This window comes from Chaetodon trifascialis, chromosome 3 (assembly GCF_039877785.1).
Source record: "Chaetodon trifascialis isolate fChaTrf1 chromosome 3, fChaTrf1.hap1, whole genome shotgun sequence".
NCBI classification, from domain to species: Eukaryota; Metazoa; Chordata; class Actinopteri; order Chaetodontiformes; family Chaetodontidae; genus Chaetodon; species Chaetodon trifascialis.
In genome coordinates, this window is record NC_092058.1 from 14,084,337 (window position 1) to 14,111,707 (window position 27,371).

At 41.4% G+C, this 27,371-nt stretch overlaps 1 protein-coding gene across 2 annotated transcripts in view; it reads left to right on the forward strand.

The window, feature by feature from the left end:
• Window positions 1–3,834: 3,834 nt before the first annotated feature.
• The window catches only part of ca16b (carbonic anhydrase XVI b), a 98,805-nt gene continuing 75,268 nt past the window's right edge, over window positions 3,835–27,371 (forward strand). The window contains exons 1-2 of one of the 2 annotated variants that reach the window (XM_070958747.1): window positions 3,835–4,503; window positions 25,738–25,842. In XM_070958747.1, the coding sequence (XP_070814848.1) occupies window positions 4,419–4,503; window positions 25,738–25,842 (190 nt within the window). In that variant the 5' untranslated portion in view covers window positions 3,835–4,418. Of the gene's footprint in view, window positions 4,504–4,875; window positions 4,976–25,737; window positions 25,843–27,371 lie in introns of those variants that run through there. The other variant, XM_070958748.1, reaches the window with a different exon arrangement.

Here is a 27,371-nt window from a genome sequence, read left to right on the forward strand (position 1 = left end):
TTTCACACTGAGGGAGACAGATGACAAATAGAATATCATCAATAGTTGATACAGGGGATAGCAGTTGCCCCTCAGGAGTTGTATCCGTCTGTTTCCACAGGAAGTGCAATGGTTCCCATCTGCTCTTCTCAGGGGCATCTTTGTTTCAGCTCAAACCCGACATCCTCAAGACTTAGCTGGCTGCTACAAAATACACATTTCACTTTGCAGAGTTCACCTGTTTGCTTATCAACTTCCTTCACACCTTTCTATCAGCACGGTGAATGCAATCCTATTCGGCAACCAACTTCCCAGCGCACATGAATGCATCACACAGGCACGCTTGTCAAATCCGCCCATGCATTACAACACAGCTCTGACAAAAATGCAGTCAGATGTTCTTTGTGATACATTAAGTTGTCTGTCATACCATGGAGAACTTGATTGCGGAGGAGGCATCAAAAGCTAAAAATGACATCTATCGCAAATTCTTGTAATTCAATTAAAACGGCTAAAACATACAAAACACCGGTATAGTCCTTTAATCTCTGGATCAAAACTCAGTAGTTGCCATAGATTTGATTTAATCACAGCCAGAGTGCCATCTCATATTCAGAGCCTTTTATCGGCTCTGAAATTGGCTTCAAAAATATTTCCGCCTCAGAAGGTTGAGCATTATTTTTCATTATGTAGTTCTAATGCAAATATAGCATAACCTACATTTTTCATATACAGTAAGTTGGCAATTGTTCATCATTAATCAAAACAGAAATCACATTGTGCAACTGGAGTGCATCCCACTCCTTTGACGGTTTAGTTTCAAAGTGGATTTTTTTTTAAAAGAGAAGCCAAAACTGGTAGAGAGGCTCACTTTTGAACCTGTCTTTGCAGTTTTCAGAGTGTTACCCTTTTTTAAGGTCTTCCTACTCTGGCTGACAGACACTCGTGACACTGTCCTGAAGCATTAATGCGGAGTAGATTCAGCGCATGAACATGACACATTGATGTGAAAAACTAGAGGACCGACCAACAAAAGATAAAACTATTTGGAGAGAGTAATAATGGTAAAAATAGCTTTTGATTAAATAATGTACGAGATTGAGAATCAAATAAATTATATATGGTTATAGCCTGAATTGCATTACATAATTGATGCACACAGTCGTACATAATGTACCAACTGTCAACATGTGAAATGTGGTTGAAAAAATAATACAAGTGTGATTCTCAAACCACTTAAGGGCAAAGAGGAAGGAGATGCCTGTGGGACAATGCTGGTGTCATGGCTGGACTCGAATGAATCATGTATATCTCAGTTTTCCTTTTCTTTTTTTAATCTCAAGCACATTTTCACTGTCAGATAAAGTGTTAGGATGCCTTTGGGGTGTCAACTCCCACAGGGTGAAAAAGACTAGAATGTCAGATGTCAAAGGACACATTACAAATGCCTCATGAAACTGCTAGAAAATGCAGAGAATCACTGCGGAGAATGGAGGTTAGTTTTGGCCTTCCTTGATTTTTCAAAGTCTTGGTGTGAAGCTCTGCACGTTGCTTCTAAGACAAAAGCAAAATAATGGTCATGACTCATTTTACACTATGTGTGGCTGCTTGCTTCTATATATTTGCACCAGAATGTATGTAAATATATAGCTGATTGTTTGCCCCTATCCTAGAGGGAAAAGCTGTGGCTCTGCATAAGAAGGCATGACTTGGACCAAATGAATGCAGTATCACCTGGGTGCATTTTTCAGGCTTATTGCCGTATAATTAATCATACTGTTCCCTTGATTTCACATGTTTGAGAAAACCCCAGTGCACGGCATGCGAGGAGGCTAATAAGTGTTAGTGTTCATGAGAAAATTGAGATTCAACAGGGGCTGAGATGCAACCACCAAATTAATCTACAACACTCATCTGATGTAGAACTCCTCATTTGCATTTTAGTTTTTAATATTCTCAAGTTAAGATTTGTCATGAAGAGCACGTCACCCCTCTGTTTTGTTAAATTGCTATTTGAGCGTTATTGGAAGTAAAATAAAACACGGTGGAGCGCTTATATTGTTTTTTTGTTTTTTTTAATCATTATTAATGCTACGTACATGCCTGTATCATGTCCTGGTTGATTTCAAAACAGCTGGGAGGTGTTGTTTTGCCAAACACTCAAAGCACATCACAGCCTTGGCTTTGAGGAGCCTTGTGGCTTATCACTCAAATCATGGCCACAAATGTCACCATGGCCTTTTAATTTTAGACTGTCCATTACTTCACTTTACACTGATTGCTGTTTGTGCGCTATTTCTCTGACTTAGAGGCTGCACGTTCTACATGAAAAGTAATTTGCTGAAATAGTAAAGAGAGAGAACAATGCAGCAATATGTTAATGTTTTAATCATAACATGAGGACTTGCAGTTATTTTCTTGATTGGTCAACCTGTTGATTATTTTCTTAATTAATCAACCCACTGTTTGGTCCTCAGAATGCCAGGAAATAGTGTAAACGCTCATCGGGAGCAACGAGGTGATGCCTTTAAATCACAGCAAAAGATATTCACTTTGCTGTCATGGAAGACAAAAGAAAGCTGCAAATTCTCTCAGAAAAGATGGACAATGTTTGGAATTTTCACTCCAGAAATGGCAATGAACTGATTATCGAAACAGATTTTCTGTCGTCCGACTAATCAATTAATCGTGTCAGCTGTATATGACGTATCAAACTATTCGCCGGAGCTTGAGTTCAGATGATAATGTCAAAATGAAACAGCATTTATTAATGCATCATTTACAATTGCATATATTTATTGCAGCATGGGAACCAACATGAGTGAACGCTTAGTTACATTGTGATGTTCCAGCAGTGGTCTGGTGCACGTAACGGTCAGTGCGCTGGGTCTATTGCAGAATGCCTGCATCATTCATTTAAAGGGCCTTCCTGTTGTGTCACCTGACGTACCAAGACAGAAACCCCAACTGGAAAGAATTCAGAAACTTCTGTTGAGGTTAATTGCACTTGATCAGTCAGAAAACAGTACGGTCTGGAGCATTGTCAAACACAGTAATGTTTTGCAGTGTGTATGGAAGTAGTGCAGCCTGGAGGATCATGCGAGGATGCCCACGAGGCTGTGAGGGCTTTGAAAAGGTAGGCATTTTGGAGAGGAAGCAGATGGCCCACATTAAAAGCAAAGGGCCCTTGTGACTGTCTTCAATGGCCCTGCAGAGAACTGGGTAATTAAATGAGAAATTTAATCAGATTCCTCAAATTAAATGTCCAGCTGGATAGTTCTGCAAGAACACCACTGACTACACATTTACCTAGGGGAGTGTCACCGGTGGATGCATAATTCTCCAATCAGTACACTCTCATACATGATGATATTCCAGGTGATGATTACTGCTAAAGTATTCCATTCACAGTTCTGCCAGCAGGAGGCAAAGGGACATCACTGTGTGGCCACAGGAGGGTCATTTTAATAATGGGGCCTGGGAGGAAGCAACAAAACAGTGAGATGACAGGACGGGGGAGCTGGAATCAGTGGATTTAGCTGAGAGACTGTCTTCTCCTTTTGAACCAGGCTTCAATCCATAGCCTGAAATGGCCTCAGCTAGATAACATTCAAACAGTGTTTCATCATTTGATGCAACATGCTTGATGCAACATTTTAAAAGAGGCAGCAGAATCCAGTCTGGACTTGGTGACTTGACAATCTGACATGAGCCACTGATTTCTGGAGTCTTCCTTATCATAGCACCGTATACAGAAACCAGCCTCTGGGTCCTTTCTGAGTCATTTTGCATTCAGCGAATCCACGAGACGCCTCCCCTCCCTCCGCTGCTCCCGCCCCGCGCTGGCTCCCTCTCACACGCAGCCTGTCCGGTAGGATGGAACCAGCAGCCAGATATCCGTGCATGCCTGACCGCTAGTCTACTTCCTGGATGGAAGAATGGGACATTTCCAGCGGCACTTTTCTTCGCGTCGTGCATCGCCCTTCGTTACGCCGTCGCCGCGGATAACCACTTCATAATGACCACGTGTGATCAATAATATTCGACCACTTTTTCCTGTAGTTAAAGACAGCGATTGATCGCCGATTGACCCCTCTACACTTCGGGAATGTCGCTATCTGGAAGCCCGCTACAGGCACGGCGGAGTCCAACAGATTTCCAACTGTTTCTGCACAGCTGTGGCGTGCGTAGCGTTTTATTCCTCGAAGCTGAAAGCAGCTCCTGCTCGGACCGGAGGCGAAGAAATGAGTCTTTTTAAAAAGCAGTGACTGTCGTCGAACCGCCAACCAGGACTTTGATGCTCTGCCTTCGTGGCCGCTGTGCCAACTTCGCTTCCAGCTCCGGTCGTGTGTATGTGATTTTTCTTTCTTAAAGAAGAGGAAAGATTCGAAAACTTTGTCACCCGTTGCCTTCTTGTGACTCTGGATGAGTAGTCTAACATGCGGAGAATACGGGGACCGAGTTACTGGTGGATTTTATCCTTCATGTTTTTAACCTTGCCCAAACACAAAGACTGTCATCCCGGTAAGTCGACCCACAACACGGTTAGCTATCGTTTTTGTAGCCGAACTACTGAGCGTCCACGGTGTTGAATTGGTCTTTTATAATAAAGGATAAAAGCGAGTTTTGGGGTGTGGGATTAAGAGGTTTTTCGGGGTTTTAGCCCGGGTTTGACTAACGGCTTCAGGGCCGAGCCGAATTTAAGGTCCAACGGTTTGGTTGACGCTGAGACGTTTAGCCTCACTGATTTATGTGCATGTTATTGATTAGGCAGCGGGACTATGGCGCAAACTACCCAACCTCCCCCTCCCAGCCGCCCCCCCCTCGCTGTAACGTCAAGCTGAACATTTAGTCCTGGTTCAGCTCCTACAACTCCTTTGACCCCTACACGTTAACTTAACCACAACACCGGTTATTCACACGCACGACACGGTGTCTCCAGAATCCACCATTCCCTGAAAATGCCGCCGCTGTAACGTTCACGGGCTCGCTGAAGGTTAGTGGAATTCGTTGAGTTGGAGGACGTGGTCTGCTGTGGAATAACCGGGAATTCTGGGTCCGTTCAGCCTGTAGTTTTGTTGTGGTGTTAATGAGGTGTCCCGGGTTTGATTATAGGCTTATTGTAGTTGTGGTGTATGTGGAGGTATAATCTGTGTGTCTGCTTGCTGTCATGTGCGTAGGTAGGAACGAGGATGAGGGCGATAGTTAGCGCTGTTGGCTCGGGGATGGTTGAGCCTGTATGAGGGGCGATTAGTGCCACCGGAGCTCAAATCCTGGACAATCAGCTACCCGTTTTGGCTGAATTTGTGACAGGTCACATTGTGTGCCCCCCAGTGATTTAACAGCTCAAGACCACTGATGGGTTGATTTGAATATTAAGATGCGAAATGCTAGTGTTGGAAGCCAAAAGCCTACCACTGATGGACACTATATCACAGCAACCATTTGACGCTTTCTGGAGTTTTTAAGATAAGATAATCAGTGTTACCATCACCATCAGCTATGATGGCACAATATGGGACCGTGGTGAAATCACTGTGAGAAATATAGCTAAAATTTCAAGTCAGGTCCCAAAACATGGTGCAACATTGTTCTTGCGTCAGTGTCCCTTTTGGATAGTGTTTCCAAAATCTCTCTGTGGGTTTGGGATAGGGCCTGATTCAGGCTAGCCAAACTGGATTGAGTAATGGCTAAGGTTGGGTTAAGGATAAGCATCTTCGATGTGAAAGGTCGGGATCAGGTTTGAGGTTAGATCCAGTTTTAGGTAGCTTGACACAAAAATCAGTGGGGAAGCACCCTTTGACACACAAGTACTGCTTTTAACGAGTAAAAAAGGGACAAAAAGCAGAATACTGTATGTATACGGTACCCAAAAGAGTTCTGATGGCAACAAAGGACAATGGAAGACCGACACCTTTTAACAAGAACTCAGAGTAACCCAGTCCCAAAACAACTACACGGAAATAAAATGGTCACCTCTGTGACTGTACGGTCAAACACATCCTCACACATTTCTTAGAAACAGCCAACCTTTTCAGCATTCCTGGACCTTGCATTCTTGACATTGACCAGATTTTTGTCTGGATAGTTTCCTTTGCTCAATTCCAAAAGCTCCAATTTTGATTATTTTGATATACAGTCTGACCAATCGTTGATTTTTGAGACTGACAGCCGTATTGATACGTAAGAGTTAAAAAAAATCTGATATCACATATCAGGCAATATGACACAACCAAAGGAAACTTGAATATAAACATAACATTTCTGCTAAGGATCCCTTATATTTGGTCATTAAAGGATTGTGCAAAAGATGTGCATCAAGCGAGAAATTTAGCGCTTCAAAAATAAACTTGTTTGCGCTCTCTGGTGGACAAAGTGTGCTTCTAGAGTACTGCAAACACAATTTGCATTTTCCCCTGAAAATTTGAATTCTGTGAGTTAATATTGGCTGATAATAATTGCCCACCAATTTATCAGCCTGGTTCTGTTCTCATACCATTCAAAGCATTTGAAGAATTAGCTAAAACGGTTGTGACATCTATGCTGTGTAATCAGATTAAACTGTATGTTTTATACTGTGCTTTAACACCTTTGGTGTACATCCCAAGTATATCAAATATTACCCTGTGGCACCAATCATCCCCTATAGTGAGGCAGCAGTGATGTAACACAGGAGAATGGTTCCTCTCTGAGTCACCCCCTCTGCCCCAAAAATCCCCCAGTTCCACGCTTCCACGTCCTTAGTTTGCAGCTTAATGACTAGTAGCCTTCCAAGCCCCTTCCAAGCCCCCAATGCAGCTGAGTTTTCTTACATGGCATGTCTCACCAGACCTCTGACACACAGCGGAAAGGCAATGCAGGCTGACTGGTAGACCAGCTAGGAAGTGGTGGTGGAGGATGAATCCAATTTAACTACTTGTACACTGTCACATAACCGTATTCATCTACCATTGTAGTTTACGTCAGAGACAGCGTTACTTTTGTGTTAATGTGAAAATAAAAGATTTTGGGGGGGGTGGGGGATTTGAAATAGACTCACATTAAATTTAATGTCAGATTTAAAGGCATAGCTGTCGATAAAATTGCCCTGATTTTCCTGATATTGTCTTATTTGTAAAAGCAGCCTTGCGTGTCTTCTCTCACGAGCACAAGCATCCACTACCTACAACAATATGGAGATTAAACGGTCAGTAAGAAAAATATGAGGTGTTGTGGTGTGGTGGAAACTGTTCAGACAAATATATACAACCACGCTTGTCTTAAGTTGTGTGGACAGAACTGCAGCGCTGCAGCCATCGTTTGAAGTATAGCTTATCATTAATAATAGAAATTGTTCTGATTGCATCATTTTAGTAATGATTGGAAATTATTGCATGTTATGCGAGTATGGCTGTACAAAAAAAAATGACAAAGACGTAAAGCTTTGTGATTCAGCTGGGGAATAATTGGTGGCATTGACAATTGGACCTCAATGAATGTGGATCTTGGGGAATTTAAATGAAAAGTTACTACTTTTTGACAAGCATAATGGCCATTTTCGCCTCTCTGTTTCAAAAAACGCCATCACTGTCCACTGCAAATAGAATATTAGCGAGCAAACATGTCGTTAATGTTATTAATGAGGTCCTGATGTACTGCTGTGCCAGCAGGATGCCAGCTGTCCGGACATCACGGATGTTGGCAACAGCATCATTATCTTCAAGGCCCTCCTCTACCTTCTCAGGATAATTGGTTCAACATGTACAGTACTGACAGAACATCTCAAAACTAACTTTCTCGTAGTTTTAAAAATAGCATCAGCAACATATGCTCAGTCTTGATCATGGACGGGCTCGGTACACTGTTATGTGTTGTCTCTCCACCAGCTGCCTGTGCCACCCACTAAATGGTCCGATGGGGAAGCATTGCAACTGTAATCACTTTTCGCTCGTGCAGATAATTTGCTGTTTATCCATTTTGCTAGTGATGCTCATCCTTTGCTTATTGCTTTCAAATTTAATGACCAGCTTATCTATCTGTCTAATTGCATTGGATAAACTTTAAAACAACAATGCGATTTTGTTAATAATGGCATTGTTTGAACTGTGATGGGGTCGGCTTTGAGACAGCAGTCTGGTTTTGGAGAATAGTTGTGACTTAGTCATTTTGCTCATATTATTTTATGGTGGTTAAGCTGTGACCATTGTTGTGGTTTGGGAAAAGCACCCCAGCATGCTTTCTTCACGCTGATCAGCTGTGAAGAAGTCTGTGAAAATAGCCTGTGAAATGAGCTGAGTTTTTATTATCCCACAGTTTCTTCCATAAATTCGAGTTACTGAAAACATGAAGTTAGTTTTTATTTATGGCAGGAGTTTAAAAGAATAGATAATTGTGTTAAATACAGGACATTTGAAGTAACCCTAAATAAAAGCAGCGTTCTTTAGGGTGGAGAAGGCAGTCTGGAAAATTAGAGTAATTTTCACAAACACTTGAGGAATCATTTAAGGTTCAAAATGATTTCTTGTCGATTGCGGATGATTTTGTCTTTTGTCTCCAAATGTTACCAAATGTCCCGACTGATGGGAAAATGCCATTTTTAGAAATTGTTCGTAATTTCCCCGGTGTAGCCAAGGTAAGTGTAGGTAAACATTTGCAACCTTGAATTGCTTTTCCAAATTCGGATTCATTCAGTAGGTCTCTTTCCAAAACACATCTTATGTCTGATCTTTGGCCCCGAGGCCATTCATTTGAAAATGTGCGGTCATGTGTTAAGCTTTTTAAAAAGAGATATTTGCTCTGTCTTTCCATACTAGATGTATCTAGCTGTGTGTCTGACACCAAAGAGTCGTCATAAGCCCTAAGAAATCGACTAAAGAGACACTGTGTTTATTTTTGTTATATTAAATAAGGCTTGAAAATGATGAAAGTGCAGTATGTTGGCAGTTACTGCGCAAGAAATGAAAATACTTCACTGTTTTTCTTTCATACTGTATAGTACTGTATAGTATGAAAGAAAAGGGTGTGACAGAGGATGTGAATCAAACTCAACTGCTGTTATCAAACTAGGCAACTTCACATATTGCAAAAATGTTTTTGAGTGGATTCATGTGTTTTGTGTTTCTTTGCCAGTGTTCGGAGCAATCGCAGCACTGCTAACAGTAAGATACAACGTGTGATTTCAGCTGTGAGTGGCTCCTCCACTTTCCTGAATCACAATGTACGTCAGTGGCACCCATGAAAACCACGTTAGAGCAAATGCAATATCTTTTAGTAATATGTTTAAAGTATACTTTATCATTTTTCCATTGCGAATGTGCATCAAACTGTGATAGAAGCACTGCTATAGGGACTGTATCAATGACTTTAAATAAAGATAGAGGACGTGTCTCCACTTGCTTCCGCTGTGCAAAAAGGAAGCCATAATATCCCACCTCAGGCTGGTCATGTCATTTGCAGCCAGTAGTCTGTGTTGTAGTGATGAGGGGATGGAGCCACTCTTATCGAGGTCCCACCCATACACCCTCTGACTCAATGGGTTAGGGCTAGCTGTCCATCCCGATGCTACACCCCCTTTTTATAGCATCAAGGAACTAATTAAAACCAAACGTAGAAGAAAAATGAATAAACGAAGATACATCAGCATAATAAGAGCTGCCTAAAATGATAGAAACCACCATGTACTTTGATTTCTTTTTTTTTTTGTCCCATCTGCTAACATGGCGGGGGAGGGGTTTCTGACAGATGCTTCAGTCAGACACCAGGGGACGATCAAGATTTTTTGGTTTCACTTCGTTGGAGCTGTCATGTTGTCCATCTTTTATATGCACTCCTTGGTATGTATGTATGTATGTATGTATGCATTTGCGACCCCTAGAGACTGTTCTGCTCTTTAACACAAAGAAACAAACAAACTGAATGTTTGTATTCAGTCCTTTTTACCCAAGAGCAATATGTGTGTCTTTGAGGTCCAACAAATGCGTCATATTTAAAATCTACCTCTGGACACCGGCTCTCAGTCTTCTTATTCCCCATCCTTGTCGACGCTTTGCTGTGGATCAGTGGTATAGCTTGAAATCAATGGCAGGATGTGTCAGGATCACCCGCGAGCTTGCGTATGTGTATCCTCATGCATGTACGTGATACAAACAAAACAAGGACCCCCTGGACAAAGCATTGATTCACCGAGCTCCTCACTGGTCAGAAACTCAACAGGGTACCTTTAACACCTGCTGGATCAAAGTAGTTAAGACTTACTGAAGACTGACCCCCAGCAGGGTGAAAAAAGCATGAAGATGTGTAAATATGATCCACCACATATACCCTGTTTCTCCCTGCGCTTCTGCTGTGTTCAGTTACAAGATAGTTGATACCTATTATTTTGAGCATTTTGTTAAATCTGCAATCATCAGCCGGACATTGAAAAGGGACACGGTTGACCCTTTGTGCCCACTGGATGCAAGCGCATTGATTTCCAGTTGTGCCATGGCTCTGTCACGCCTCCCTTGTGATTGAAATAGCGTTTCAGAAGAGAGTCTTAAAGTGTGTATGATTTAGTAGCATCTAGCAGTGGGGAGGCAGGTTGCAACCAGCAGAATATCCCTCATCTCACCCCTCCATTTTCAAGCATGTAGGAGAAGCTACGGTGGCAGCAAAACATGCAAAAAACGCAAATGGCGCTCTCTAGAGCCAGTGTTTGGTTTGTCCATTCTGGGCTACTGTATGAACATGGCGGTGCAACATGATGGACTCGATATGAAGTTAATGCAGCCGCGAAACAGGCTGCAACAACAGTGTTAATTTTCACATCCTAATGTCTTTTACAGTTCCATTATATAATCAAAATTAGAATATTCTTTGACAGCCCTAATCCTGAATAATGCACATTAGCATAAAGTAAACTGCAGCAGATGTTGTCCTACTTATAGGAGACATAAGCAAACAAGAAAAAAAAGGTTTGCTATATGTACATAAAGAATTAGTCAATAACAAACAAATCGTCAATACATTCTAAATGTCACTGAGATGGTCCGCTCACACATCTGGTGCACAGGGGCGCCCTGGCACAGTGCCGTTTCCAGGGGCCGCAGCTGAACCGGAACAACCAGCGGACATTGCGGGCGAGGTTGTCCTGTCTGGAGACGCAGGCATTAATATTGAAGTGCGCCATTTCAGATGACATGAGCTGAACATTACAAGAACGGGGCCTTATTTCATGAGATAATTAGAGTAATTTGACATTAATTTTGATGAAACAGTTTATTTGTATAACTTATGTTAATCAAGGAAATCAGTCATTACTTCATTACTTCGTGTGTATGGTTGAGTTCACTCGGTCTTTCAGCCAAGATAGTCCAAGCTGGTCACAGTAGCATTTTAATCATTTAGAATGACTCACAGCCACTTCACTCCAAATCATTTCATCTGTCCTCGCAACATCCAGCCCAAAACACACACACACACACACACACACACACACACACACACACACACACACACACACACACACACACACACACACACACACACACACGCATACACACACACGCATACACACACACGCGCAAACTGGATGTGACCAGGCTGGTTGAAACAAGAGAGGAAAAATGCTGTTGGGGAAGCTAGTGCACTTATTTCCCGTGCTTCATGACAATAGTGATTAATGTCCAGGCAATAAGGCACTGTCACTGAAGGACGTATACTGCTGCACTCAAGGACTTGGCCATATCAATAAATGTCCTATGTCCTTCACGTCCTCTTTCCCTTTAAACAATCTTGCCGCGATGTGATACAGTGTCGGCTTTGCTTACAGCTGAACTGTCAGTCAACGCTGCCCTGTGGAGAGTGGACACAATGGGACCTTCGGGCTCCTTTTTCCTGCATTGTGCTATTGTGGGTCAACAGAGCATGTGTTTGCTTTGTGCTCATTGTTTTTTTTCTTCTTTTGACGGGCTACATTCAAGATTGTCTTTTTCAGAGGCGAGGAAAAATAAATTCAAAAGTAGGCTATCCCATCCACGGGGCTCATTTTCCCTGTCGTGAATTATGACGACGATCACTGAAGATATAGGATTAGGCTGTGTATGTTTTATCAAGCTCAAGGTGCTCTGCAGAATGCAAAATAAGCTTGTTGAATAGGAGTCGAGTTGCATGTGATGAATTGAATTTTAACATTTGCATAAATTATATTCTTGTTATTTTGAGCAGCTGCAGAAGAAGCCTGTGCCCGAGCATATGGAAGTGATATTGTACTTTTGTAAGTGTGCGTTTAGGTCACCTTTGGTTCAAAATGCAGTCACTGCAATCTTTGAAAAATGTAGTCTTTACCCAGCTCTTGAAACTCTACAGTGGTAGTCACCGTGTATAGTAGCTATCACTGTCAGACAAGTGTTGGAGTGGAACAGCAACAGAATCCTTAAATGAAATTGAAGCAATGCCATGTGAACCTGACAGTCCTCAGATCGTTGAATTGCAAGGTTTTTAAAAAAAAAAAAACAATAAGAAACAGAAAAGCACCCTGGGGTTTTATGTGTTATGGAACTGGAGCTTTAACAATGCTGTTCCTTTTCAGTGGGCTGCCTTTAAATGTATTGATTATTTAAATTTGTGGAAAAGGTTTATTTTGACATTAATTCTTTATGGCTTTATGTGGCTCGTCTGACAAATGTTCAATTTTTGATGCTGATATTGGCAGAGAGATGTGATGAAAACGTATTGGCCGTTAGCTCGTCACAAAGATATGGAACGTTTTCCGGTTTGCAGAAAAATAAACTTGAAAGCAGCTCGGTTTTGACGTTGAGAACATGTCTTTGCACTGATATATCTGATATATATCTGTGATATATGTGAACCTAATATCGGCTCTTTCTTGGAAGTAAATATCATGGTTTCACATTGTCATGGTATACAGAATTACTTTATTTTGAGTGTACCTCAGTTAATTAAAACACTGTTTTTCACATACCATCCCAACTAACAAACATCAACACTATCGATTATTTCTAAATGCCATTATTCTTGGGCTTTGGGTTAGTTACGGTCACTGTGCATTTACATCTGTCTTCCTGAGCTGAATTCACACATAAAGATGGCTGTGATTCGAGGAGTCTGCTTTAAAGAAGTTATTCCTCGGCCAAGCTGCAGCTGTAATCAGAAGTGTCGGCTATATAGTTTCCAGTCTGGCTGCTCCGATCACTTTACAGAACCAATTTAGCTCACTTTTCAGATTAGACTGCTGTATAATCAACCTCTAACTTCTCAAAGTTTTGGCTGTAGGAAGTCTGAAAAGGTCCTTTGCTAAGAAGAGAAAATGGCTGTCACTATCAACAGCCTAATGCCCAGAAGATTTCTTAAAATGTTGCCTTCTTTCCAAATGGGTATTACACTTGGCGGTGATTTAGAAGCTTCCAGTCACCAAAATTAAACGGCATGCAGTAAGTGAGGTAGTTAAAGGCGGAAAAAATCAATAGACTGAAGCATTGGCAAATTTGGGAACCTGGAATTTAAATGTTAATCTATCAAGGAAGTATGATAAGCAGGTTGCTTTGCATCATAGTTTGATGTTATATTGCTTATTATAGGATTAACACTAAGTGTGTGGCAGACTAGAATTGTGCTACCCGCAGACCTGATGATGGCAGGTCATTCATTATGAACATCTGACATTAAGTGGTAAATAAAGAAGATTAGTTGTAATCAAATACAATTTGACAGGCTGTGAGTTCAACACTGACTTGATATCCACTTTTCCACTCCAGTGCTAAACCCATTTCATTAATTCCTTGTCGAATGCGTTTTTTTTCCCCCCGCCTAAGCTAACACCCTGAGAGATCATTCCCCGGGCTCTTTCCTTTGGGTTTGGAATGAGATTGATGTTCTGTTTGTTTCTCTCACACACTTCGACTGTCTCTCTGGGAGCTTTCTCTATTTCGAGAGAAGGCTCTAAAACAACAATGGAAGGCGGAATGGGGGGTGAGGAGGGTGGGGTTTGGGGGATCATTGCTATTTTAACCATGTTCCGAAGCATTTCGGGTGGTGCTCGGCCTTTTCCAGGTGCTTAATATCTGAAGGTTAATGTTGGGTGCTTAACAGAGTCGGTGGTAAAAACGGCAGAGGCGGCTAGAGTGAAAATTTGGTCTTTGTTAATTTCAGACAATTCCAAGGAGAAGATGTGCTGAGTTTGATGGGTTTTTTTTGAGGCAGAACAGGAGTTTGGAGACTACCCTATCGATCCTGTTGACACGCTCCCCTTAAGGAGATGCAAATGTTTCTGTTCTTCAACACCAACATTCAAACCCTCCTGGTAGCGGAACCCTAATTAACAAGAGATTTGAATACCACGGCCTTTTCCTTTTGACATTTTCATATTTCAGAAAGACATTGTTTCAGGCTTCCTCAAAAGAGACAACTTTGTTTATTAGACAGTGAAAAGAAATTGACGACGGCGCAGTCAACAGATGAATTTGTCGAATGTTTAAGAAAAAAAAAAAACCTCAAACACCTTTCCTGTTGATTCTATCTGCGCTGCCATTACAAATTTCTGCTCATCCGTCATACTCCAGTGTGAGCGGAAGGTGTGACAGCTGCTGTGTGTTATTGTCACTGCTAATCTGAACCTCACAACACAAGTGTTTACTACAGCAGAGGAGACCCATTCCCAGGTAACGAGTAATCACTCAGGGATTCCAGAGATCATCTGTTCCCACACTTAACAGCCAGCGTGAGGCAGGTGGGAGTTAGCAGCCACTCAGCAGCCTCACAGTTCTCAAGACAATCATCTGTCTTCCTGTAATGTTTGGAATCAAATGCTCTGAATAGGCATAGTGACGCAAATGATATTACAGAGTGCCATAAAATGGAAGTCGTTGCTTTGAGATGGAGCAGAAAGAAAGGTTTATCTTGTATTCAAGCCTATGGATGCTTTGATTGCCCCATCAATAGAGAGATGCAAGTATTTTTTTCAATTTGGTAAAAAGGATCCGAGAGCATTGATCTTTGCACAGTCTTTGACAGGACTCACCACTTCACTGTGAGCGGTTATTTCTACGTCTGAAGACGGCAGAGGATGCAGCTGGTCTGAGTGAAGCAGAAACTATTTGTCGATTAATCATTTAGTTGATTGACAGAAAATTAATTGGCAGCGTTAATCAACAGCGTTCCCTCAGAATGGGCTTGTTCTAAAATACACAGTACTAAACTGAGTCTCTTTTAGCTTTTAATCTGTTGGTTTGCAAATCTACAATTGAAGACGTCACCTAGAGCTGTCCCATATTTCGTTGACTGGGCGAGTAATCGAGAAAAGAATTTGCAGATTAATTAATAATGAAAGTAAGTGTTCGATGCAGCCCTGGACTTGTGATTATAGGAAATTCAGAAAAATACAGGGGGCTTGGTCCTGTTTGAAAGGTCAGGATTCAAAGGCCTTTTGCAGTGTCTGCCATTTGAAGAGTGTCATAATAGCCTCATCATTACTCTGTTATGATCACTTAACTCAATTAACCTTCAATCTGGCCAGACCCACGTGAACTACAGTATGAAAAGATGGAAAAGGCACTTCACTCGTGGCTGGAACCAGCTTAGGTCCATGGGTTGCGAGCATTTCAGTGTTAATGTGTGTTCTGTGCTTGAGAGCTGTGTTCGTTTTCATGGCCCGGAGTTGAACTAATGTAGATCAAAAGATTACTGCAGATGGCAAATAGCAGTATATTCCTTACAGTTGCTGCTAATGGTGAAGCATAGCTAAGCATTTGGTAGAAAATTAAAAAAATGCGCCTTTCAATTGAAAAGTTAGTTGAGGGCGCCGTGTGAATCTCTCTCTCTCTCTCTCTCTCTCTGATAGTTTAAAACCTGATAACACAACTCCTGCTGCTAATATTTTTCTTCATAATGAAGGTGAAAAGTTGAGTTTTTCTAAGATAAAGAAGATGGCTCAGGAATCTTAAAGTCAACTGAATATATGATATTGAAATAAGAAATTGCCTTGCTTCAGAGTCATAGACTGTAGGGAACCATTGTATTTCTGTTTGGCTTTGCTGCAGTGTTGCAACTAATGATTATTTTCATTATGGACTACTTGGTTAAGCTGAGTATTTAGTCTATAATCTGCCAAAAATAATAAAAAAATGTCCCAGTTGAATTGTGCTTACAGTCGAAAACACAAAGATATCCAGATAACATTGACATAAAACAGTCAAAAGCAACAAATCTTCATATTTGAGATTCCAGAATCTGAGAATGTTTGGCATTTTTGCCCTTTAAATGCCTTAAACAGTGGATTTGTCCTTCTAGAATTGGGTACAAATACAGTCCCGTATTTTCTAGCATGTGCTGGGCCATAAGAACTGCACGCCGGCTTCACCACTCAGCTGTGTTGTTGCCGCTTGATTAGAATCATTACCTTGAGTCACAGCCAAGCACTGCTCAATTGGATGCTGTTTTTCAGGCTTCGTTTTCTCCTGCTCCTCCGTGCATTAGATCTCATATTTATTAGCCTTGGATTTGTTTTGCTGCAAGTTTGACTACATGCAGGTGATGAAATTGGTGCCAAGGTGGCTTCAATAAGTTCTGATGTGAAATTCTGTGGTTGTCTGTTGATACAGTCTACTGTTGATTGACCGGAATAGGATGCACTTTCACATCTGAACAGCAAACCACCAGGCAGTATGTGTGTGCAAGGCCAAACAGAGTGTGAGTGCGGAGGAGCCGTGGTCTGAGCAGATGTCCTCATTTGTCATGCGTTATATGTTGGCATAGATGATGGGCACTGTAACAGCCTTGTAATCCCTTTTGGCTAATTAGCGGCCATCTTGTTGTGACATGCCAATGGATTTCTTGCGTCACACTACCTCAGAAGTCAATCAGCAGGAGCACGACTCCTGGATTGGACCACAGCTATTAAAACGTCATTTTAAATTTCTTTGCCTCTGAACAACTTTGTACACACTGTTGACTTGTGCACAGCTTGGATTTTTTTTAGATTTTGAGGAAACTAAATGTGAGACCCTTAAACATGTCTAAATTGCTACTATTAATAGTAGTTTTTTTTTTTTTACTTGTCTTAGAAAATGTTAAAAATTATTCAGTCCGGAGCAAAATTAATCAGTTTGAACAGTTGGAAATAAATACTGTAACTTCAGTTTTTCAAAAAGCTAACAGCGGGGACGAGAGGAGCTGCAGGATACTGACAGTATCTTGGTGTGGAAAAGAAATTATTTCATTTTCTTGAAGTCACAATTACGTTTTGGCATGCTGCATTGAGGCAATTTAATGATATTAAAAGCTGACAGTAGGTAATGAATTCATCATGAACGCTAAGAATACTTAGAATTTCATGACATCCCCTAGAAAAATATCAACTTAGTGTGCAAAAGCAATTTACTTTTCATTTGAATTATAAAGTAAAGGGAAAAAATCTCTGATATTCAAGGGGAGCGTGGACCCGGCTTGCAGTGAGAATACCGCTAATATCCAGTTCATATGGTAGCAATGGCATGAAACAGTGTCTGTTTTTCCATTAATTTCGTCATAGCTTAAGAAGCTCTGATGATATTGTTTTTGCAGGCCTTGCACTGGTGGTGCAGTGTAAAAATATATGCTGAACCTCCTCTGGTCCAGCAGATCAGTGTGGTACAGCTTCTCAATGTCACATAACTTGAGCAAAATTGCATTTACATGTTGGTCCTTGCAAAGTTCTTGAGAAACATATAGTGAACTGTTTACGCTAAACTGTACAGGCTAGTGAGGCTGCGAGAGAGGCTGTTACAGAGGCATCAAGTGCATTGCTCTTCATGGTTTTATTTATCGTTTCTAAATTCAGCCTTCAAGTATTGATTAGAGTCCAACATCAAAAAGCATTTAAAGAGGAAGGGAGGAGGACTGACTGCTTGTATGGCTCCAGGCAGGCATGAAGAGCCTGTTTGGAAGTGATGCATACTAAGTCCTAGTGCAGTGGTATTATTTATGGATAACATTGAGTCATTTGGCCAGTGAGCTGCTGGTTAAGTAGTTTTCATCAGCACTAGGCAGATGTTTTCCACTAAATCACATTTCCAAAGGTATTTCACTCCACATATTTTCATGAATTTGCAGCTTTATTATTGTGGTATTTGGAACCTGCCATTTTTGTAGACTCTGTTCTCTAAATCGCCGCACTGTAGCTGCGACGATATGCATTTTCGTCCTGTTCGTCCCGAGCTGTGATCAAATCACTGCCCTGGCGGTATCAGTGTCACGCTCTACCTGTTGAGTTAGATGCACCCATTTACACTGCCAGTAATCGACCATCACCATTCATGAACACCAGTAATGTGTGAGGAGTGTAATGTATCCACCAGAGGCAGCGGAATTTATTTCAGAATCAATAACTAGACAATTCATGCGTGGCTGCACACCGTGTCCTAAGGAATGACCTCATAAGCTCTTGGCACTTAAGCGATCCAATTGCCACATATTGAAAATTGAAACCCTCACTTTACACAGTAAATTTTCCTGACACTGTCTGAGCTGAGTCCTGCTGCTGCGAGTGGAGACACATTTGAGGATTGTTTATTGTCGTCTGTGAAGAGGACAAGCTATAGCTGGTCTAGTAAAGAGGTCACCAGCCCTGAGTTTGTTTAATCTTGTTAATGGTTTTCATCAGAGCCCTTGATGTGCTCAATCAGTGAGCGAGGCAACTATTTGATGCCCTTAATTCACTGCACCGGCATAACCGTAGAAGCGCACTCGACAGCAGATTCAACAATTCAAATTTACTGTACAGTTTCTCCATTTTTGAGGAGGAGCAGCGTTCTGTATGTTCAGCCCATATGTGAGTGGCTGAACATTGACTTCTTTGCAGGAAGTCATGCCATTTTAATTCATTAAAGGCTCAGTTTTAGCCAGACAATAGAACAATAGTTCTTTACCGGCTTCTTATGAATAGAGAATAAATGGCAGGATGTGTATTTTTTTTTTCTTTTCTTTCTTTTCTCTATTCAAGGAAGACTGAATACACTGGAGACTTTCATCTAGACTTTTCGCCCACATGCTCTATCAAAGTCTGACATTTGATGTACTGTGTTTCTCACTTATTCCTTGTAGTAAAAGGTTGAACAGTGTAACACATGACGCATTGCACTGCTCAGGCCTCATCACCTCCTGACTCCTGTAATATTATAGCACAGATGATGTGACTCCTCGCAGTATACTTTTTTAAGAGCAGGAAAACTGAAGGGAATGCAGATGCGTGAACTCAGAGTGGGTTGAGAGTCGGTGACACATTTGGATTTGATTATAATGAGATGGCCGTATCCACTTTTCACCAGATAAGTTTCGAGAAAAGACTGCAGAGCAAGTGTTGCATAATGAGCAAGTCGAGTGTGCCTCCTTTGCCCTTCCTCCTATTCTGCTTGCTTTGTTGTTCAAGTTCTCTAATGAAACATAAACAAAAATGTTTTCTGTTTTCGAGGAGGTCCAAGGCCGCATCGCACGCAATGCCTACAAGTGTGTGTGTGTTTTTTGGCAGAATTTCTGACTTATGTAAAAGTTGGTTTTGAGTTTCTGTCACTTCAGTATTTCTACTTGTCTCTATATCTCACTATGAAGTCGTATTTTAGGCTTTCAGCGCTCCGTATGGCATCGACAAAAACATCTCGGCAGCATTGAATGTGCAGCAGCACTTCCTGTCAATTAACATGATGAACAGAAAAACAGGCAGGTCTCGACACGCACGCCGGCATGCTCACGCACGCCAGAAGTTGTCGGGGGAAATTTTTATATTAGTTATTGGAGTCTCTTCTTTTACTCCTATTTTTCAGGGAGTCAGTCATGGAACAATGTTAACTCTGGACTAATGTGCTTAATTTTACTGTAATATGGCTACATTTCTTTGGCCCATGGGTGCTGATGCCCTATTCGCTGAAACAGCTTGTTTGCTTTTAGCTGTGTAGGCCTAAATATCTGCATTGGGATTTGAGTTGTTGTTTTATTATTTTTGAGCTTGATGTTTTAGCCCGGGCTCCCTCCGTGCTGTATCTTTGGCTGATCTTGGCAGTTCTCATCTTCCCGAGGCTCTTGGTGTGACTCGAACACTTCCGAGGATATCTGGCAACATCGCCCACTTCCTGAGGAATGAGAAACACATACGCCCTCAAGATCAAGCTCCTCTTACCCCCTTTCTATGCTGCTCTGACTCACAGAAGGACCCCGTCTCTCCCTCTGTACTGGTAACCATGTAAAGAGCCACGCAGTGCAGACTGAGTCAGGTGTTTGGCATTTTGAAATAAAACGAGCACATTTGAAAGCGGGATTCACACGTGTTAGCAATCCACCCAAACAGAAAGCTTAGCAGATGTCCTTACATTTGACAGTTGACTCCATGCACTGCAGATGAGATTGTATACACAGCTGCTGTCTCCCTCAGAATGCACATTTGTTCCTTATATGCATAGCAATTTTCCATCAAGAGTCCGCCCTTTATTCACCCATGATGGCTGTGAAAAATGGAGCTCACTTCTGTTTAGTACAGCGGAGTAATGTGTAAGTTGTTTAGACTGTAGTTTGTCTAATTAGTACATTTAATGATATGCCATCTCTCTCCCTCTAATTAAAGGACAAGCTGAAAGAACGGGGATGGGTGAAGTGAACGCGTCGAGCGTCCCTCTCCCTCAATAACTACTGTCGGAGCGTCTGCATATGTAGCCGCCTGAATGTAAAGCAGGCCGATGCTGGAGGAGAATGTGAAAGATAAAAACGCTGACTGACGTGTGGGAAAAGTATTCACTTTATTCAAACACACGTTCTGCCATATCGCCCTCATTAGGCATACGTAAGTGATGTGGTGAATCGCGTTATTTAAGTACGTACTCTTCGAGGGAGTCAGTGTTGCTGTTTTATTATTCATGTTTGTGGAGGTTTTTTCTGAGCGTCAGGTTGACTCATGAATGAATTTCAGGTCATGTAATATGGGTGCAAGTGAGCTAAGTTAGCTTGTCTTTCCTTTGACAATTATGTCTTAATAAATTGAACTTTTCTTGCCGATAATGGCTTTTATCAACACAAAGTAACACCGATGCTCTGTAAGTAAAGGATAAGTCTGTTGACATTCTGTATTTTTAATAAATCCCATGACAACGCCAAAACCAACAATGAATTGGTCTGTCATAGATGTCAATTTCTGGCCAAAAACATAAAAACAAAGCAAAAAAAAGACACTTCAATGAGCCACACTGTTGTTCATGACATGTGACATGTCCCTTTATTAGCATTAATGTGGGCTTTGTACTGAGTCAGTGCCACAGACTCTATGCTGCTGCAGTGATTACACACTAATGCTTGTGGCTGAAGATGGTCCCCAACACTGTTTACGCCTGGTAATGAGCAATGTTTGCTAAAACCGACAGCGCCCAGCTGTGTTTTAGGGAATTATTTAGGCATTTTTAAAATGAAAATATGTGTTAGACCTGTTTTTAAACACTTCTGTCTTCAGTAGGGAAAGTCTGAAAGCACTGAGATGAAATCTTGGTCTTTTCATGGGATTTGGTTGATGATAACAAAATAGAGAATATCAGCAGCTTTATCCTTTAAAGCCAAATGCCGGCTGAGGATTGTTAAAGATAGCAGATATATTGATGAGCTTAATTAGTGCTTTTAATTTTTTTTAGCAGTTATTATGTAAGTGAAGGAGCAGTTTGGCAGTGTTGCCGTCTGTGGGGAGCTGAAGGTGGTGGTGAACTCACAGGCAGCACAAGAGCGTCAGTTCTACACATCTGACTGTCCTCTGTGGCTTTGCGAGTTATTTAACTAGATAGCATGAACAACACAGGCCTATTGTTCTATTTTTAGGCCAAGCGTTTTATTCGTGGTGTTCCATTTTCCATTTTCTGCCTTTCATTAGCCATTAGCCACCTATTGCCATGTGATGTATTTTTTCTGTGCAGTGAGAGTTGGGTCGTTTTTGCACAAGTCACATCTGTGAATTCAAACTGTTATCACAGTTTTTCTGTATATTGAGAATAGACCAAGCACTTACACTGTTTTGATGGAAAGAATGCAGGTGTTGAATTTGCATTATTGTGCGCACATTTTCTTCCATCAAGTGGCAGCACCTAATTAGCGCAGCAATCTGAAATTATTGCTATCTGTTTATTTTATGTGATGTGTTTTGGTCCCATTTCATGCTGAATGAATCTGGAATCGAATATACTATCAAGTGATTATGCAATCTGTAGAAAGAAATGACAAAAGACAAATCGAGTATCCCTCCATTGTGATCTTAAGCACCTCAACAACAGCGCATCGGGTAGAATTCAGATGCGTATTTCACTCATAGATAACAGAGTTCACGTCATCACGTACTCCATCACCCTGCAGCTCATGGTTTACTTAAAATACATGGACACTGTAACTCAGGGTGCATTTGATGCCTTAATCCATCCCTAAGCATTCCTCCAAGTGACATAGACGTGCCAGCCTGGCAGCACGTCACATACCTGATGCTTACCTTGGCGATGAGATTGATATTTTAACTCTGGCCCCCCATGACTAATGCAAGTTAAACGCTCCTGTGGTTGTTGTTAGGCTGCTGTTTTTCAAGGGCTCTCAGGGGTTCTAGGCTTGTTGTTGAGTGTGATATTATGGAACAAATGGCAGGGCTTAGTGGTGGTGTAGATGATTTAGCTGCCCTCGGGGCAATGAAGAAAGAGAAAATGATTTTGTATGCCGAGATATTGTACAAGGTGTTGTTCTGTAGGTGTTTTCTGAAGCCTTTTATTTCCTCTCAGCTTCCTAAAAGCACACTCAGATGTGGAAAATTAGGCAAAATTCCACAATGCTGTAATGTGAAAATAGGTTTTAGGCCAAACTGTCCGTATAGAACATCTCATCTCATCTTTAAATTACCGGTTAACCTACATAATGCCTATTCACTTGTGTTTACCAGATTTAAGATTTGTGAACGTTGGAGTGCAGCACGACTCTCCTCAGCCTCCTCCTTCAGGCCCGGCACAGACTGTGTTGTCTGCTTTGCTCTATCAGAGATGCTGTGGCTTTAATCCTTTGCCCACGGGGGATGGCTGACATGGATGAGTGTAAACTGTTGACATGGTGCTGTCTCCTATGCTCTCTGATCAAAGACGGTGTAGCCCTCCTGTTTCGCAACCTGCCTCCAAATATGCTCCAAGTCTCTGCCAAAGAGACTCCCTCACTCTCTGTCTTCACGCTTTATGTTATCCCGTGTTTCCCACAGTGAATTGATACATGTGACAATAACAAAGCAGCTATTTATCGCTTCACCCATGTCGCCTCTGTGACCTCCCTCAAAGCAATGCATTTGATTTGAAAAACACTGTGTAAGTGGCTCACACTATTCTGGAGACCATTTTTTGGAGACAGCAATGTACTGACTTTAAGTGCAAGGAAAGACTTGGCTTGATGTAGTGCTTAGTTTAATTAATCCCCGGTAATGATGCAACTATTAGTAAGAGCTGAGCTCGCCTTAAGTGGCTGGAGATGTGTGTGTGTGTGTTTCTTCTGTGTGTGTGTGTATATTTGTATTTGATGTGTGCAGATGCTGATCAAGCCAATACATCTCACTGTATAAAGGTGGTTTGGCTTCAGCGAGTCCAGGGAGTTCTGCCGTTGTTCCGAAGTTGCCTTTAACCTTATGAGACTACTGCTAAGTTTTATATGCAGTAGCTGTCACAGTTACTGTGTCATGATGCAGCATTGCATGTGTGCAATGATAAAATGGGGCTTTTAAAACTTAAATCTATAAAGCAAGCATAATCTGTGTCTATATTGGTAGATAATCCTATGTAGTGTGTATAAATATTTGTAGCTTTATGTACTGCAAACTGTTGTTAGCGTGTTTAGGTCGTTGTGTTCTTGGTGCTGAAGTGTTGGTGTTCTTTTGCTAATGTTGTGTTAGAATGAGACGCTCATGAGCGCGCTACCCTGGTGGTTTTATATATGATATTAGCTGTTGCGCCATGCTGCATGTTCGTAAAAGCAGCTGTGTGAGTTCGACATGTAACCCGCTGTGCAGAAAAACTCCAGTTAATCTAAACGGATTCCAAAACTGGATTGCAGCAAGGAGCAGTGATTTGTGCCTCCATTTTTAGTGCTGCAGATTGTCATCTCAGCTTTTGTTTTAGTTTTTCCTGCCATTCCCTTTTACACAGAAACAATCTGTGTACCCAATTGTTTGCATCCTTCCAGCAACAGGGAACCAATATTAGCCAATACATCTCCAGGTTTTGAATGCCACCGTGGGTTTTGACTGCTTAAAGCAACACAAAACTCTCTTGTTTTGCCCGTGCACCTGATTGACAATGGCTTCAGCTCAACGTTTTCTTCTCTGCAGGCACAGGCTGCATCCGTTACGAGGGCATATTTTCCCCAATGAGTTTGATTATTGCGAGTCTGGGACTAGGCATGCTCTAGAGAGTGTGTCTGCTTAAGGACAATTTGTGCCTCTAGCATTCGCTGTAATTCTGTTGACAGTGTTTGATTTTCTTTCGGGCAATTCGCCCCAAGAAGCTAAAGAGACATTTGTGCCCAGAAGACATGGGACTGATTGTCTGCATTCCTGGTAACAATAGGCTGTCTGCATTTTACTAAATTAAGTTTTCACATAGGAGCTTGGACTGGATGCTGCTGGTGCATTGATAAATCCATACATATATTGCAAACATCTAGTCTTTTTCTCTTTCCCAGACCAGTTGCTGAAGTAAAGGATTTGATTGATTGTTGTTGTAAAAGAGCAAGAAGCATCATAGGGGCTGCAGGAGAAGCTCCTCTTTTTTTGTGCAGTTCCCTGATGGTTATAATCATTACCACCCATTAAGGCACTGTGTCAAATGATGGCACCTGGGCTGAAAGCAAAGGGTTTTTTTTTGGTACACACAGCCACAGCCATTACTACTCATTCTATTTTCACTGGTTCAGTTTTTGAGGATGCGAAGTTCACGAAATTTGTCCGAATAGCCAGGCGGGTGGAGAGACCCGGAGTTATAGCCACCTCTGGGACTTATCGTCCTCTTCAGAGGAGCTGCAACAGCTGCAATTTGGGAGAAGAATTAAGGCAATATGACTGAATGTTTCTATTAACTGAAGTGTCGAGGTACTTTAGCTGTAATCTACAATTTTGTGCTTGTATAGTTTCTTTTTTTTTTTTAAAGGTGCAGTCAACGATTTTAATGCAGAACACTTTTTGTCAAATTCACCGAATTGGCTCTCTGGTCTGTGTGTGCGCCAAAAAAAGAATCTGTGTTCGTACACAGCGTTTGCTCTGTAAACAGGAAACAAATAAAGAGGCTTGCATTGATTTTCCCTGCTGACTGGTTGCCCTGGCAATGCATTCTGGGAGGGGTGGGGGGGGTGGAGTCAGACTTCTGAAATACCTTTAAATTGTATTTACATTGTATTTACAACCCACTTGATGTATTTACAACATTGATGTTGGATGATTTGGAAAAACCCTGGATTTTGTTCCGTGATGTTGTGCTTAAATTTTCAATGCTAATGTTCAGTTTCGTGCCTTTTTTTTTGTGTGTGTCATAAATCCTGTGTGTCAACAGGAATTGAATCCAGAGGGAGACTGAGCTTTGTGCTCATTACACAAAATTTGAATCAAATGTTTTCATTATTATTTTCTTTACAAATCTCTCACCATGTTGCTGACATTTTGCTTCCATTTTCTCAGACACGTTCTCCTGGAGCATTGTTGATATTTGTTATTTGTTCGGGCAGTAAATGAAACTTTCATTCTCCCAGTGGGTTTTCTTACGTCATCTCTGTCTCCAACAGTTGCATCGGGTGGCCAACCTCAACATGCTGGAGATGGGCGCCACGGGAGCGTGGGCGAAATGAGGGAGAGGAGGGCAGTTGGTGACCCCTATTGGTCCTATTCAGGTGAGCTCTCATTTGTGTGCTGGCCACAGCTCGCAGTAGGAGGGGAAAATGTACAGTATTTCTGTGACTTCCTCACCCTTACTCTTTGTGGCACCTATCATTTTCCTCTTTCTGCCCACCATTTTCCTCCTCACTGCAGCAGCCAGATGGGCTGAATTAGGCATTTAGTATTCTATATAATTTATTTTATATAATAGTATACCTCTACGGTATGTTTTCACTCCCTTAATAACTCTTATTAAACTAATGCACGGGAGAGAAGAAAACACTGACATATGACACAGTAAGTTTGCGTTCAGATTATGTTGTCGCCAACTGCGATCAACTACATGAAAAGTGGACTTGATCAAAATGTATTTATTTTGTATTCTCAGGTTTGGATCAGACATTCAAGCACTGAGTGGACTGAAATGCATTAGGATCAATTATTGTGTATTCCACTGAATAAAAACCTTGTAACTAGTTTTGAACCCTGTTCCTTTTCAACAAGTGATGCAGCGTTTCCCCCAGAAAACATCAGATTTCCATTATTGTTGTGTCTTACTTCACCATTTTAATTTTACTTAATTCTCCACTTTATGTTAGCTCACCTTGCTTTTCCCTTCAGTTCTACCCCCTCACCACACACACACACACACACACACACACACACACACACACACACACACACACACACACACACACACACACACACACACACACACACCTCCCTGTATTTGTGTTCTCTGTTGACTTTCTTTGTCAGCAGTGTGTTTCATAAAGCCCCAAAGAGCCCAAAGAATACAGCTCGCGTTTTGGATTTTTCATCCGCTAGTTTACTGATCAAGGATGCCGTAATAAATAGATAAAAATAAAAAAGGCTAAAACTGGTTTCTAAATATAATTTTGTCGCTGTTAGTATACCTGGATGGCCTGTCCAAGTAAAATGTCATATTTAGCTGTGCAGTTTTTCAACAGACCTCCATCTGCATTGAAGAATATTGTATCAGAAATACAGTAGCCATGGCAGTTAAAAGCTAGCTACTTCAGTTTTTTCCCTTCCTGCCTCTGTTATTAATATGCATGCTTTTAATGCCAAAGTAAGTGCTTCTGGGACTTTAGCTTTTCCTCCTCCTCTAATCTCTGAGCCATCTACCTTAACAAACTGGAAAGATGGATGGACATGGCAGCCCACAGTGAACCGTCAGATGTGCACTCTAATGGATGATTCATTACATGGACTTTTATGCCTGTAAATATTCTCAGTAGTATGTGTTTGTGTGTATTTGGGTGGCACAGTTGGGTTGTGTTTTTCAAGTGAAAGTGGCAAACTGATGCGCAAACTCTGTTCACTGAAGTCTTTCATGGGCAGCAATGCAAATATAAGATTTAAATTTTTATTTATTTTTTTCAAAGTCTGCAAAATGCAAATTTAGCAAACAAATAATATTTTGTTAATATGTATGTCAACATTTTTTTTTTAACTGTGAAAGGCATTTTGTGTATGCAGAAATGATCATTTTTTTAACTTTACACACCAGCACTCCAGA